Below are 15,863 nucleotides of genomic sequence, written 5' to 3'. Positions count from 1 at the left end.
AGCCGTTTTAACGGGAGGGAAATACTTATATAGAAACTTTTGGGCTAGTTCATCCCAGGTGTTTACCGAACCAACTGGGAGGGCGTTGAGCCAAGCTTTTGCTCGGTCTTTTGGTGAAAATGGAAACATTCGAAGGCGGATGGCGTCGTTTGATGCTCCATTGATCCGAAAGGTATCACATATTTCTAAGAAATTAGTAATATGTAGATGGGGATCCTCGTCCGCAAGCCCATGGAAGGTTGCGGAGTTTTGAAGCATTTGTATCAAATGTGGCCGAAGTTCGAAGTTCTTAGCTTCAACATTCGGTGCATTGATAGCAGCGTCGAGATTACCCACGGTGGGTCGTAGGTAATCCATGAGGGTACGTTGGTCCGCCATTGGAAGTGGGTCCCCTGGAACCTTCTCTTGGTTTTTAGCTTTAAGTCTTTCTCTGAGAAAGCGTTCGGGTTCTTCTAGAGGTTCTTTTATGTCTCTACTAGAACTGGAGCTCATACACTACGTAGAAGGTTCAGATGTGCTGCCTGGGTTCCAAGTCCTGCAATAAAAACAGAAAAGAATGTTGGTCAGGAATTTCACCACGGCCCCGTGCTCAGTGAACACGGCCCGTGGTCGGAGATACAGCGATTGTTTTCCGGATCCCTGTTACTAGAAAGTTGGACACGGCCCCGTGTTGCACCGACACGACCCCGTGCTCAGCTCTCTGTAACTCGGAAAATAAAAACTGCCAGTGACACTTCTAGACACGGCCCGTGTCCGAACAGGCACGGCCCGTGCTGAACTCTACAGAAGCTGAAAAATTAAGAAAATCCTAAAAAAATAAAAATAAAATAGAAAAAAATGATTAGGCCGCTGATTCCTAACTTTCTTAAAATTCTTGTGTCCCGGGCAACGGCGCCAAAAACTTGATGCGTGTTAGTGTGTATATAATTTAGGTGTATATTTTAAGCCCTTTTACACTTTTTAGCCAAGTTTTAAATTTATAAAACACGATATTTACTAACACTAAACACACATATGGGCAAGTGCACCCATCATGGACGTAGTATAGTGTTGGTAAGATACCGAGGTCGTCCAAGGACACAAGAGCTTTTAGTACCGGTTTATCCTCAACGTCTAATCAAATCAAAATGTTAGAAAAAGGTTTTTAAACTAGAAAAATAAAGCTAACTAAAATGCTGAAAATAAAATAAAACATAAAACAGATAAACAAGATGAATCACTTGGATCCGACTCGTGTGTAGTGTAACCTTTGATTATTTTCGCACTTTTGCACTTGTTTAAGAGATTATCTTAGTTATTGTAGTAGGCCCCTCTTTTGAAGGTGACGTTATCCTCAACCCGGTAGTTTGAGTCAGCAAGGATACAATCCTAAAGGTTCGGCTTATTAAAAGATAATTAATTAAGTTATTAATGCATAATGTGGTAGGCCCCTCTTTTGAAGGCGACATTACCCTCGGCTAAGTAGTCTGAGTCAGCAGGGATACAGTCCTAAGTAGCCGGGTTAAAGTTTTAATAGTAGTTTAACTTATGAGGGGATCAAAGAGTTTGGACCCCCGCCATCCAATACCGTTGGGCATTGAAGGAGGTCCTACTAAATTTGACCCAGGTCCTTTGCAGGATCTATACACTGAACAATGGAAAGACTCTTACCAAACCGTTCCCTTAACCCCGGACCAGGTAGCCAACATACCTCCATATAGACCGTGGAGATATGAATGGTGAAAATCTTTTATTTTATATAGACAGTAAAATAATGCCAAGACACCACGGACAAACGATAAGGAAGAATCACCTTCAACATAAGAAACTAGTAATTAAAGTCATTAATACAAAACCAATTAAAAAATGCAAAAGATTAAAAATAAAAGGTATTACACTAAACACTTGTCTTCACCAAGTGATGTAAGAGACTTAGGCAAACATGGCCTTTGATTGTCAAGAACTCTTACGATCAATCTTGGATCCCGAGACGACTCACACACTCTATGATGGACAGTGGATGATGGTGTTGTGATGGTGGTGGGTGGTGGGTGAAGTGTGAGAGAGGTGGTGTACCAAGGGATGAGTTGCAAGAGCTCCAAGCACTCCTATTTATAGGCTGAACAGAAGCTCGGGCATGGCCCGTGTCCACTGGGCACGGCCCCGTGCCCATCATACTCTCTTTCTTCATTAAATGCATTTTTGTCTGCATTAGTTGACCACGCCCCCGTATCCGCTGAGCACGACCCCGTGTGCAGAAGCGTATCTGTACTATCAAGATTTGCCTGGATTTTGCGAATCTTATAGTTGACCATGGCCCCGTGTCCGCTGAGCACGGCCCCGTGGTGGGCAATAGAAGCTTCTACCACTTTGTCTTTTCTGCTGACACTTGGGCACGCCCCCATGCTCACTGAGCACGGGGCGTGTTTAGTCTTCTGTCTTCTTGTTTTTCTTGGGAAGATGCTGCCGGGAGGTCGGGCATGCCACGTTTGTTCCTTTTCTTGTATTTATGTCAGATTTAGCTGCCTTTTTGCTTCTTTTGTTCATTTGATCTCATTTAATCCTGAAAATACAAAAGGAAGACAAAAACACACTTTTTCCAACATTAGTACTAAAAAATGGTTAGTTTTATGCCACAATTGATGTAATTTATATGTTGCATTTTGTGCACATCAAATACCCCCACACTTGAATCTTTGCTTGTTCTCAAGCAAAACTCTTTATAATGTGGCTTTTTCACTCCCAAATGGAATGGGTAGAAGGTTTTTGGACTTGTCATAGAGTGTCGGGATTTCCAAGATTCTTTATTAAGTTTTATTTTTATTTATTTACAATCCTATTCGTCATGATTTATTAAAAACGTTTCATAAGATAAATTACTTATTAGGGCATAACATGCCTTTTAAAATTCCATTTATATACAAGTTCACATACCTCACGGGGGATCACTCAACACTCGGCCGAAGGTGTATTTTTTTTAGTGAATCACTCGAGAGCGGCATGGAACTTACTCCTACCATAAGCTTGCCAAACAATCAATCCTCCTCCTTTTTAACTATATACCCTTGTAAATATCAAGAGGACTTTTTGGGTGAAGGGTTAGGCTTGGGCTAAAGGTGGGTGGTTGGGTTAGTGGTTAGTAAAAGGGCGAAAAGCGAAAAAAGCATCGTTTTTTTTAAAGACTTTTTATTTTCCACAATTTATTTTATTTTGATGAACCATTTCAAACGAAGTTATTTTTGATGAACTTGTTTGTATTATTTGGTTCCATCATCATCATCATTTTTTTTTGAAAGTCATAAGAAAAACCGAGCTTTGTTACTAAAAGAAAGGGTAAAAATAAAAAGGTTTATGTGGGTAAAAAGGGTGATTGTTTTGGGTTAAGAAATGAAAAGGTTTAGGCTCAAAGGGGTTAACTAGGGGGATTTTGGGTAGGTGGTAAAAAAAATTGAAAAATAATGGTGTAGAAAGAAAAAGGGTTAGTCCTAATGCCTCCATCATTTACTTACTCGGGTTTAAGTTGGTAAGGACCGGGAATGCATTGTTGTGGAAAGTTCTAGAGTTGTAAGAACCAAGCGGCTATTCACACAAGAAACGAAAAATGAGCATTTAGTGTAAAGATATGTATTTGTATGCTCAATAAAGGCTCAAAACTCACTTTTTTGGGAATGGGTTTTTATGTGATCAAGTATATATAATCAAATTTTAACTAAGCTTGTCATGCCGTTTCATAATTTTCTTATGTTGGTTCTTTTTATCACGACGCTATCGGTTGTAAACTTGTAAAAATATAACCTTGTTAGAACTTGAAATCTTGAAACTTTATATGCAAACTAGTATGGTATGTGTGATTGAAACAATATGTTGATAAATAATTGATGCTACAACCATATGTTATTAGTTAGTATGGTAAAATGTGGAATTAGGGATGCTTGTGTTAATCAATGGGTGAACTAGGGAGAAAAGCATGCTTTAAGAACTTGTACTTTATGCTCATTAAATTGTATGCACATAATGTGTTCAATGAAAGGCCTAAGTCGGTTAGGTCATGAATTTACATGAACACTTGGTGAGTTCATGTAACGTGTTTTATGGTAATGATGTATGTGATTAGTAGATCTCATAAAGAACAATATGAATTGTGAGAAGTAATGAAAGCTAAGTGTATAAAGTTATGACATATAGGCACGAAGAAAGAAGAAGGCGCAAGTCACCCGAAGTCACAAACATCTCAAGATCGCGGTAAGTTCATATGAACTTTATGTACTCTACTTGTAGATTTATGAATGATAATATTTAGTACTATGAATTTAGTGTAAATTTCCTTTATGATTCATAATTGAATAGATGCAAAGAGTTTATATGGAGAAAAGTCCAAAAGATAATGTTTGAGGTAAATTTGAAATAACCCGCCTAATGGATTGGAATGATAAGTAGAATGAATGTTGGAATCTTTAAGAATTTGACTTGGTCATAACGGGTCAAATAATGTAAGTATAGTGAGAGATATGGTACGTAGCGGTTCATTATAAATGAATCGGAAAGTGGTATGATGAATGTTTCCGAATGAAGGTAATAATGTTAGTAAAGTAATGTGTTATGTTAACGGGTCGAATAATGATATGGAATTAAAGGATTTTAATTGTTATGTATTACGAACTAACAATGTTTTGTTGTTATGAATGATAGGTAAATCCCATGCTTAATCGCGACGCGCTCGGACCAAACACACACGCCACATCGCCCGTCACACGCTTCCGATTAATGTTGTCTTTTGTAAAAAGGGGTCAAAATAGCTTTTGTTAAGTAAATGTAAGGCTGTAACTAGTTTGGTTTTTAACTCTTTTGGGTAGTTGGATAAAGTACTTATGATGGACCTTGTTGGTCATAACCTTAACATATTTTGAAAAGTGTCGTAGGACCTAATTTTAAATTATGTTGTTAAAACAGGGGGTAAGTTCTTACTACAAACGGGTCATGCCGAAATTTTTGTAAATTGTATGAACTTTATGTTATTAGTCGAATGTGAAAAGTTGGGCGTTTCAAGTGCGCCTTGAGCTTTTGACAACATAGGTTTGGACCAGTCTTCTCCTAAGCCGCCTTCTATCTGTTTATACATAGGGATACGTGTAATATACATGGTACATATGTTGATACTTGATACTTCTCATATAGTATACTAAACCGTTAGAGAGTTGTAGTGCACATGTGTAATAGTACACATGTGCACTACAAAAAGTTTTTTTTTTTTTTTTGAAAAAAAGGATTTTTTTTTATATACAAAACTAGCAATTTTTAATAAAAAAAATTGTAAAAAAATAACTTGGTATATTTTTTAGGTTTTTTTAGTTAGTTTTTGAGTTTTCGCATTAAAAGTGGTTTTTTATTTGAACCATCCTTATATATATATATAAGTTAAAAGCTAGCTTTTAGAAAGTTATTGAAGTTTAAAATAGGACCAGGATCATTTCAGAACCATAAATATTTACAGAACTCGCATAACTCCTAATAAACAATCTTTTTATTTATATATTTTTATGTTTAGGATAATTTTATCATTTATTATGTGTACTTTTACGATTACATATATCTACCTAGTATACTAAAAAAATACACTTAATGCCACATGTCCTTTTCTTAAGCAATCATTTATTGATGTGGCATGTCTCTTTGAGCAGAGAATTGGTACATGGGCGGCAATTTGTTTTCCCCTCTCTCCAGTGCCATCCCCTTTGTTCTCTCTATTAAAAAACCCCCGATCTTCTCAAATCTCTCCTGTACTCCTCCTAGATATCTCTACTACTACTACGCTTCCTCATATCATATTTGATCTTCAACAATTTCTCTTCATCTCAATCCACTTCGTGCTTCCTTCATTCTTGAAGATCAATTGCATCAATACTTTATATTTGATCTTCAGATACAGGTGGGATCTAGGGTTTTTACGGTCAACAATTTCATTTCTACCGTTGCTGCAGTTCAGATACAGGTGGGATCTAGGGTTTCTATACCTCAATTCTTCCTCTCTTACTCGATTATACCTTTTCTTTGCCCTATGCTCGATCAATTGACCTATTTCTGTTCTTTTTTTTTTCAGTTCAAATGGAGGCTCTGCTCATCACAACTGTTGATACTGAATGAAGATGTGCATCTGATTGTAATCAAGAAACAGGTTTGTTTTTGATTATCTGTATTCTGAGTTGAAATCTTCTATTCTTTGTAACGTGATTTGGTTTGTAACTGTGTTGCTTTGATGAGCAGAGCCGAGAGTTAGGGCAAACTTAAAGAGAGATCGAGCAGGTAAATTGTGCCAGAAGTCACCATATTCCCCTTCCATTGAGGTAAAATTTGTTACAAAATTAGGGTTAATTTTGATACTACCAAGTTTAGGGTTACACACCAAATCGTGGTTTAGAATTTGAGATTGGCTCTATTAATGTTATTAATCAAGTAAACCAGAGTTCATTAGGCTTTTATTTTAAGAGTAGTTGTTGCACCTTTCTATTTTAATATGTAGCAATAGTGGTGGTCAGATCAGACGTTTTTCTAATCTACTACCAGCTGAATGTCAAGCCACAGTGAAATTACAGATTATAATAACTTTGATTTATTTTTACGGTTCTTTTTTTGTGTTGATTAGTGTTAATGTTGTCGGATTTGTGGATCTGAACTTAGTTTTGTTGTTGATGTTGAATGTGGTGTAGTGAGAACGAGAAATCTGGATTTATCAACCTTGTGTCGCGATATCTCAGGTACATTTTTTTTATAGTGTGAATTGAAATAGTAGCGGTTGTTATGTATTGCGTGTTTTGATGATATGTGTATTGAGATTGGTGATTTGAGTCGCTAGATCCTGATGTTAGATACTGATTGGGGAATTGGATACTGGAGATTTGTTAATTTACTGTTAGAATATGTTTCTGCGGAGATGAAAGTTCAAGTATGATTTGTTAATTTACTGTTACAATATTCTACTTTCAATTAAGTTTTTAAATTTCAATTGGGTTTAGTCTTAAACAGTTTGGGTTAGGTTTCAGGTCGGACCCGTGAGCACGTTTAGTTACAAGGGTTAGGTTTGAAAACTTCACTGTGAAGTGATTGTAAGATAGTCGATGTGACTGAAACGACACCCAAAACACCAACGAAGCATAAGGTGTTTTACCCATCTTTTTTTTCTCCATTGTTGTGTATGTTCTTCCTTTTTACCACCTTTGTTCATTCAACAGATAATATGGGTTGACAATTTTGCTTTTGTCTTTGACATTTTGGCTCTTTTGTGGCTGGTGAAGGTTAGTTTTCTTAATTGTTGTTAATTGGAAATCGCCTAATGTTTATCTCTATGGTTATTGTTGCTCTTATGTTGGACTTTTTTCTAATTTTGTAACCATGGTTTTTGTGATTTCGGATAAGCTCCAGGTAAACTTAAATATAATTAAATAATTCATTTTGTTAACCTTTTGAAGTGTTCACACATATCAGATATACATGTTCCAAAAAGTTTGCAAATATATGAACTCATAGAGCACTTTGAGATGAACTGATTATTTGACTTCTAAAATGTAGACTAGGGGTTTGTCAAACTGGTTTGGTTACTTCAACATTGGGTATTTTTATGTATAAGAATCGGGTCGAGTGACTGATTGTAATAGGTTCGAATGAAACATGGATTATGTTCGAAGTGATTTGGGTTGAAAGAGTCGGGTAGGGTCAAGTAACAGGTCATAGCTGGTTTGGGTCAAATTCGTTTCTGCCCGAAATGGATTTGGGTTGAATTTGAAGTGTGAGGTAGCTAATCATAATGGGTTTGAGTTGAAATGGTTTGTTTTAGAAAAAAAAATATATATATAGCGAAACTGCAAGCATGATAGTCTCAAACTTATTTAGTTCAATATTACTTGAATGTGATAACGTTGAATTAATAGACTGCTACAAGGGAATGCACTCCTACTTATATGGTTACATATATTGTTTGTTATTTATGAGGTTTCTTTAAGTATTCTATTTTTGACACTAAGGTCACTCGTGGGCATGTATATTGAAACGTTTTTTTAGGTCATCTAAGTATGTGCTAGGTTCTCAAAATGTGATCAGAAACATGTAAGATTACTAGATGCTGCTTTTTGGTAGATTGATAAATTGTTTTTTTTATTCTTTTGTTAGCGAAGTGGGGACGTATATATTCGGTACTCTCGCCATCGGTACCGGTACTTTTCCGGTACACATTCTATTGGTACCGACTTTGATATGTTTTATTCTCAAAATTTAATTAATAGCTAAACCATGTTATATATGTCTCTGGGTATGAACTACAAGCATCTATATGCGATTTGAGCCCGAAAGCGGGTTATATATTCTGGGTGGGGGCGTGTAGTAATGTTTCGTATAATATTTTTAACAAACACATTTCTATTTCGGTTTCGTCTCCAAGAATTGACTCATTTTATTTTCTTAGTTATCGTTAATTTTTCTCTTTTTTTCTTCCGACAGGTAACATGACATGAAGTTGAGTTGATAATTCAAGTAAGTTTCCGGTAGTAGTGAGCACGTGGCGTTAGAAAATTCATCTCAATGGCAATAAATATTATATGTTTGTGTTAAGCCACCGCGAAACTCGCGGGTTTTTAAACTAGTGTTAAGAGTAATTTTATCATTTTTTATATGTAATTTTATTATTACACATATGTAAACTAGTTTTTTTACATATATGTAATTAGTTATGACACATATATATAATTTTGGCAGTTAAACATATGTAAACTACTTTTAACATGTATGTAATCAAAGAAATACTTATAATAGATGATAAAAAGATTCTAAATACAAAAAAACTTATATATAAAATGATTATTTGTTAGGAGTTCTGAAAGTTCTATAGTTATTTAGAATTCTGAAATTAACTCAATCCATTTAAAATATTACTATAAACTTTTTATAATTTTTTTGTGACGTCTATTGCTGAGAACTCTAGTCGCAAACTGACTCATATTCAACGCTTATTTAAAATTCAAAGCGAGGGAGATAGATATCATCTTGAAGGGCATTTTCAACACTTTCTTAAAATTCAAAGCTAAAGTTGAATAAGACTTATCTTTTGAAGGGTTCAACCCATACCGATATGACAAATTCAAACCAAGCACTTTTGTAATATGCAACAAAATAATTATATTATTATAAGATATAATAGGAAGGTTATTTGCCTAGAAGGTTAGGAAATAATCTTGATTATTAATTGATTTAATCAAGTGTTAAGGTTAAATAAGTGAAATTGAAGTGAAGAAAAAATGTGTGTGGGTTTGTGTAAGGGCATTCTAGTCAATCCAGGACAATAGTTTCTCTCTCCTCCAATTCCCCCCCCCCCAATTTTTTAAACGTTAATAACTTTTTCATATGACATTATTTTTTTTTTATAAAAATTGCACAAAAAATAAGCGTTTTTATCTTTAAAACGAGTATACTATTGCTATATTTTCGAAAACCTAGTTGCGTAAAACGCAATGGAAAGAAACCCAGTTGCGTAAAACGCAATAGACAAAAAACGTAAAAAAAATGACTTTTTTTAAAACGCAATGCACAAAAAACATAAAGAAATGTCTTAATTATAAAACGCAATAGCTAGAAAACACTTAAAAATGTCTTATTTCTAAAACGCAATGGCCAAAAAACATAAAAGAAAGTGTACTTTTTAAAACGCAATGAACTGAAAAAGCATAAAAAAGTCTTTTACCTAAAACGCAATGGACTAAAAGCACTTCAAAAATGTGTTTTTCTAAAACGCAATGGCAAGAAAACACTTAAAAATGTCTTTTTTTTCTAAAACGCAATGGCCTAAAAACACAAAAGAAAGTGTACTTTTTAAAACACAATGGACTGAAAAAGCATAAAAAAGTCTTTTACCTAAAACGCAATGGACTAAAAACACTTCAAAAATGTGTTTTTCTAAAACGCAATGGCTAGAAAACACTTAGAAATGTCTTTTTTCTAAAACGCAAAGGCCTAAAAACACAAAAGAAAGTGTATTTTCTAAAACGCAATGGACTGAAAACACATAAAAATGTGTTTACCTAAAACACAATGGACTAAAAACACTTCAAAATTGTGTTTTTCTAAAACGCAATGGCTAGAAAACACTTAAAAATGTTTTTTTTTCTAAAATGCAATGCACACATAAACTGTCTGTGAGTTGTCTGAACCAGAGAGTAAGAAATCAAAAACTGTCTATGAATTTTTTGTTTTCGAAATGAGGCAATTTCTGGAAAATTAAAAACTGTCTACGAATTTTTGTCTACGAAATGATGCAATTTTTGTGAATTGTCTGAGCCAGGGCCTCTGCCCCTTGGACCCTGCTTCCAGGGGCGCTGCCCCCGGACCCCCGCTAAGATCATAAAACGCAATGTATGGCTAGGATTTCATCATCAAATCCTGACCATTGATTTACACACATGCATGACCATGATTAGTTCACTCAGTTCGCAAATACATTAATGTTTACTCTTGAAACTAATCCTACGTATATATATTTCACACAAAAAAGACAATGCGTTCTTGTGGCTTCCCCCTCCTTTAGCCGACTTTTAGGCCACAGCCAAAATACATTCTAAGAAATGTGTGACAAAACTTTGGTTATAACGTCTCATTAACAATGGTAGAATTAACTATCATTTTGGTAATATTGTAAATGTTTTAACTCCATCCATTTCAACCCAACTCGGTTTAGAACCCATTCGCGATTCATTAAGTAAAGTATGTGTGATCTCAGTAAACACTTGTTATAACTTATAACGTCTCATAAACAATGATAGAATTAAAATCTCTTTTGTAAATCGTAATTGTTTTACTTTTCAACCCAACCCGTTTTAAAACCCATTCGCAATTAACCACGGTTAAGTGTGTGTCACATCAAGAAATATTGGTTATAACGGTAATCGAACAGGTCAAATTAACGACCATATTTATCTCCAGATTCGTCTCAACTTTTATTGTTACAAAAAGGAATCAGGAAATGTTATTCTCATCCTACACTAATCCAACATAAATATTTACGAGCTTGTGTAATTTTATTAGATAGTAAGGCCTTAAATATTCCCAACTGATTATTTAATATATTTTCCTCACCATTCATAACCCGTACTCATATTTTTTTTAATTCACCCCTACTTATAATATAAACTAGTTAATACCCCGCCCGCGTTGCGGGGCGATGGCCGAATAATGAGCGAGTGTTAGGCAGCTCATTGACACGAAAAACAATTAAATCGAGTCAACCAATTAAAACAAACAGTTTTATAGTCTTGAGAAAAAAAAACTAAAATAATGGCAATATTATAACTTTTAACTGAAGGAAAGTTGTATTTTTTTACTAGGGTAAAATCGTAATTTGCCAAAAGCTAAAGTGATGGTAGTACTGTAAATTTGAACAAGGGGCAAAATTGTACATTTTCACAGGGGCAATTTCGTAATTTTGAACTTGGGGTAACAGCGTAATATAAATTTGAACTAAGGACACAATCGTAATTTTAAGTTAGAGACAAAATCACAATTTTATTTTGAACCGAGGACAAAATTGTAATTTTGAGTTGGGGGCAAAAGCATAATTTTATTTTGAACTGGGAAAAAAACGTAATTTTAAACTGAGAGCGAAATCATAATTTTTTAAACGGGGAAAAAGCACATTTTTGATAGAGGACAAAATCGTAATTTTTAGCTGGGGGCAAAAACAAAATTTAATTTTGAACTGGGGGCGAAAAAGGTAATTCTGAGCTGAGGGCAAAACCACAATTTTATTTTGAATCGAGGGAAAAATCGTAATTTTGAGCTGGGGACAAAAGCGTAATTTTATTTTTAGCTGGGGGCATAACCGTAATTTTAAAGAGGTGCAAAAACATAATGTTAAAATGGATATAAAATAATAAACTGGTTGGTTCAATAGGGGAGTGCCAGGCAAAATCGTAATTTTGAATTAAGAGCAAAATCGTAATTTTGAGATGAGGACGAAAGCGTAATTTTATTTTGTGCTGGAGGCAAAACGGAAATTTTAAACAGGGGCAAAAACATAATTTAAAATGAATATAATATAGTAAACTGGTTGGTCCAATGGGGGAGTGCCAGACAGCTGCCTGACACTATTCCCCCATTTGGGGTATGTATGTATAGGAAATGTGTAAAATATGTGTTGATAAATGTGAACTCGTTACAAAAACTGTATGTTTTCGTCAGGGATGCAGAGTCGAGTCGAGTCGAGCTTTTCTTACTATTAAATTTTCAAGTGTAAACCAGACCTGTTTTTTATTAGACATTTAATTAGTTAATTAATTTTTATAAATATATTATATATATACATATAGGGTAGGGTTCCTGCTACAACCGCGAGAACCACCTTTATTTCGAGAATCGCGAGAACCAATGTGAACACAACATAATAAACCCACTATACAACAAAAAACGTAAAAAAACCGAACCCCCCACCCAAGCTAAATGCTAAAAAGTAAACCCCTAAAAAAATCTAAAAAACTAAACCCCACAATTTTTTTTATTAACGAAAAGTAGCGATTTTAATAAAAAAATATTAAAAAAAATTGTGTGTTTTTTTAGATTTTTTTTAGGTATTTTTTTGTGTTCACATTAGTTGTCGCGGTTCTCGCAATAAAGGGTGGTTCCTAACGGATCCTTCTCCTATATATATATATATATATATTTTAGATATAATAACAATGTATATTATTTAGTTACTAGGGTACCGCTAAAATGAAAACCACCTCCAGTTGTAAGAACCATGAGAACTACACTGTACGGGGCGAGTTGGACCAAAATGTTTTTCATAAACGTAGATGCGTGTATTATAAACACATTTGTAAAAAAAAATTCAAAAAAAAAAATGTCGTGTGTGTAGTTTTGAGCACCACAAGATTTTAAAATTTACGGTACCCGTAAACACAAACTTGTGGTGCTCAAAACTACACACACGATATTTTTTTTTTTTTGAATTTTTTTTACAAATGTGTTTATAATACACGCATCTATGTTTATGAAAAAAATTTCGGTCCAGCTCGCCCCGGTTCAAAAAGTTCTCATGATTCTTACAACTGGAGGTGATTTTCACTTTAGCGGTCCCCTTAGTTACTATTATCACAACTTTATATAAAATTATTATATTTACATGAAATAATAGGCTCTGTATGTTAAACCCAAATTCAGTTATTTAATAAGTTCTAATTTAGGCTCAAGTTTGTTCAAACTTGATTTGTTTCAAGCAACGATTGGGTCTCAAGTAACTTGTGAATGACTTGACTCGTTTACAGCTTGATTGGTCTCAAGCCTTTTAATGAGTCAATCTTGTGCAAGTCACAAACAACTTGCCTCGTTTCCAGTTGCCAGCTGCCGTCTATAAAAGAGAGCCATAAAATGAACATTTAGGCCAAGAAAGTAAAGAAAGAAATATGGGAGAGGTGAAGCTTTTCTGGACATGGACAAGCCCATATGCTCAGAGGATTGTTTGGGCACTCAAACTGAAAGGCATAGAGTACGAAACAATGTTTGAAGATCTTGCGAACAAGAGTCGTTTACTACTCGAATACAATCCTGTTCACAAGAAAGTCCCGGTTTTGTTGCATGATGGAGCACCTATATGCGAGTCGCTTGTGATTCTCGAGTATGTTGACGATAAATGGAACACAACTGCTCGCTTGTTACCTGACGATCCGCTTGCCAGAGCCACCACACGTTTCTGGGCAAAGTTTTGTGATGACCAGGTAAATCATCAGTAATTGGTCTTTAAATGTTGAAAATAACTGATAACTGAAAACTGAACCTATAACCGATGTTTAACCAGTAATTGTTTTAACATAGTTTAAATGTTGATTATAGGTTCAGTTACTGGTTAAACATCGATTATAGGTTCAGTTTTCGGTTATAATCAAGATGACTAACACATAAATTTCATGAAACGTAGGTCCTAGCATCGGTATTCAAAGCATTTGTAACCCAAGGGGTGGAGCAAGAAAAGGCAACGGCTTATACCATAGAGAAGCTAGACATCGTTGAAAAACAGCTGACCGGAGATAAATTCTTCAGCGGAGAAACAATAGGATTCTTAGATCTCGTGTTTGGATGGATAGCCGTTTATCTTGAAGTCGTTGAAGAAACAAGTGGTATAAAAATCTTAGACAAAGAGCGGTTTCCTCTTATATCAGCGTGGAAGGAACGGTTTTCTCATGTCCCCGTAATTGAAGAAACCTTGCCCGATAGAGAGACGCTGATTAGCAAGTACCAGCGTATGCGCTCGTATTTCCTCTCCAAAGCTTCAGCTAAGAAGTAAACGATTTCATGAAAGTTACTAGAAACATTGAAACACTCAATAATAAGTTCTCGTCTTTGTTGTTGATTTAAATTCTTGTTTCAAGACTTGGATGTAGTTGGATAGTTTAAACAAATAAAAACTCTAAATCTAGTTACTATGCTTGGTTTTTAAAAGCGTGAGGCACTCCGAGGTGTTTGCGTCCCAAAAGCAAAGGTGTGAAGCGAATGATTCATGTACGCGAGGTGTTGCGCGATATACAACCAAATAAGCTTTATACACAACCACAAGTTGTATCTCTCTAATCTCTTTTCCATATCAATCATTTTATCAAGAAAACCATTCATAATTTCTTGATCCCTTTGGTTGCTTTTACATATTGATCTAAGAAGTTATGTTCAAACCAAGATACTATGATGATGTATCTTTAATAAGTTATGTATCTACCTTATAAAAGTATAACTATATGCATGAAAATATATGTGACTGCACCATGATTTTGGTATTGTTTTCCAAAATGCTAAACTAACTAACAAATTCTCTAAGATGGAGATCACACATATATATTTATGGATTTATATGATACATATATATGTTTTATCGTGGTTCTATATCGAAGTTGATAATTCAATTTATGAAAAAGCATGTGATTTTATAATTAATTTTGATTATTTAAATGATGAAAATACACGTAACATTCTATACGAAGTGGTATGACTTTTAAACAAAAAGGGTTTAACCCATGTTGGTAATTGTGTGTGTAGGTTACTATACAAAGGAGCTAAAACCTAAGAAGTGTAAGAAGGACTAAGAGGGAGACATGTGAAATTGATTAAATTAAATGATTGATGGTATAAGTATAATTGTGTCTATAATGCAAATTTAGAAAAGGCTCTCACTATTTGCACACCAAGGCAGGCTATCTGCACAATTAGGGTTTACATACGCTGCGTATTGGTTAATACGCAGCGTATAGGGTTACCTAAATACGCTGCGTATTGACCAATACGCAGCGTATATAAGTGGTAGGTACACGACCAGACAGTCAAACCTAGTACCATGTCAAATCAGCCTATCATAGGGTGCGTATTGATCAATACGCAGCGTATTGACAGACTGATTTGACCCTGATACGATGTTGTCCAGGGCACGTGAATAAAGTAATACGGTGAGTAGAGACCAATACGCTGCGTATTGACATGTCAGATGAAAGTCCATATATCCCTCCATTCATATCTGTTACCCATCACCCGACAATTCAATATACTGTGCTTTCCTTTTCATCTTCTTCTTCACTAAAAAATTGTTAGTTTTTGGTTCAATCTTGATAAAATGTCATCATTTTGGAAGGATAATTATTTCGGTAATCGCTATTCTAACGACACATGGGGATCAAATGCTGCCAATGAGGAGGAGGAGGTTGTGTCTGGAGTCCCTGTTGATCAAAAAATACAGTTGCCAGACTTGAACAAGACTCCCACTCCACCTGTTGATGAACCAAATTACCCGGCGCATCAAGTGTGTCCAGATTACGGATACGGGTATGAATCTCCGTACGTGCAACAAAGTGGATACGGTGCTGAGAATGCACCTG

The 15,863-nt window shown here is 35.1% G+C and overlaps 1 protein-coding gene across 1 annotated transcript; it reads left to right on the top strand.

Annotated features, from left to right (window-relative positions):
• Window positions 1–13,304: 13,304 nt before the first annotated feature.
• LOC110939191 (glutathione transferase GST 23) lies at window positions 13,305–14,429 on the top strand. The gene is made up of 2 exons (XM_022180977.2): window positions 13,305–13,724; window positions 13,925–14,429. The coding sequence occupies exons 1-2, from the start codon at window positions 13,413–13,415 to the stop codon at window positions 14,288–14,290; spliced, it is 678 nt and encodes a 225-aa protein (XP_022036669.1). The 5' UTR covers window positions 13,305–13,412; the 3' UTR covers window positions 14,291–14,429.
• The last annotated feature ends 1,434 nt before the right edge of the window (window positions 14,430–15,863 follow it).

This window comes from Helianthus annuus, chromosome 1, assembly GCF_002127325.2.
Source record: "Helianthus annuus cultivar XRQ/B chromosome 1, HanXRQr2.0-SUNRISE, whole genome shotgun sequence".
In the NCBI taxonomy this organism is placed as follows: Eukaryota; Viridiplantae; Streptophyta; class Magnoliopsida; order Asterales; family Asteraceae; genus Helianthus; species Helianthus annuus.
Note: the sequence above shows the minus strand (reverse complement) of the source record. Positions and strands in the feature narration are given on the sequence as shown.

Bases quoted from the DNA above. Each gene is read 5' to 3' on its own strand.
- LOC110939191 (XM_022180977.2), top strand. From the start codon at position 13,413: ATGGGAGAGGTGAAGCTTTTCTGGACATGGACAAGCCCATATGCTCAG. The intron at 13,725-13,924 runs GTAAATCATCAG...CATGAAACGTAG, and splicing joins CAAAGTTTTGTGATGACCAG to GTCCTAGCATCGGTATTCAA.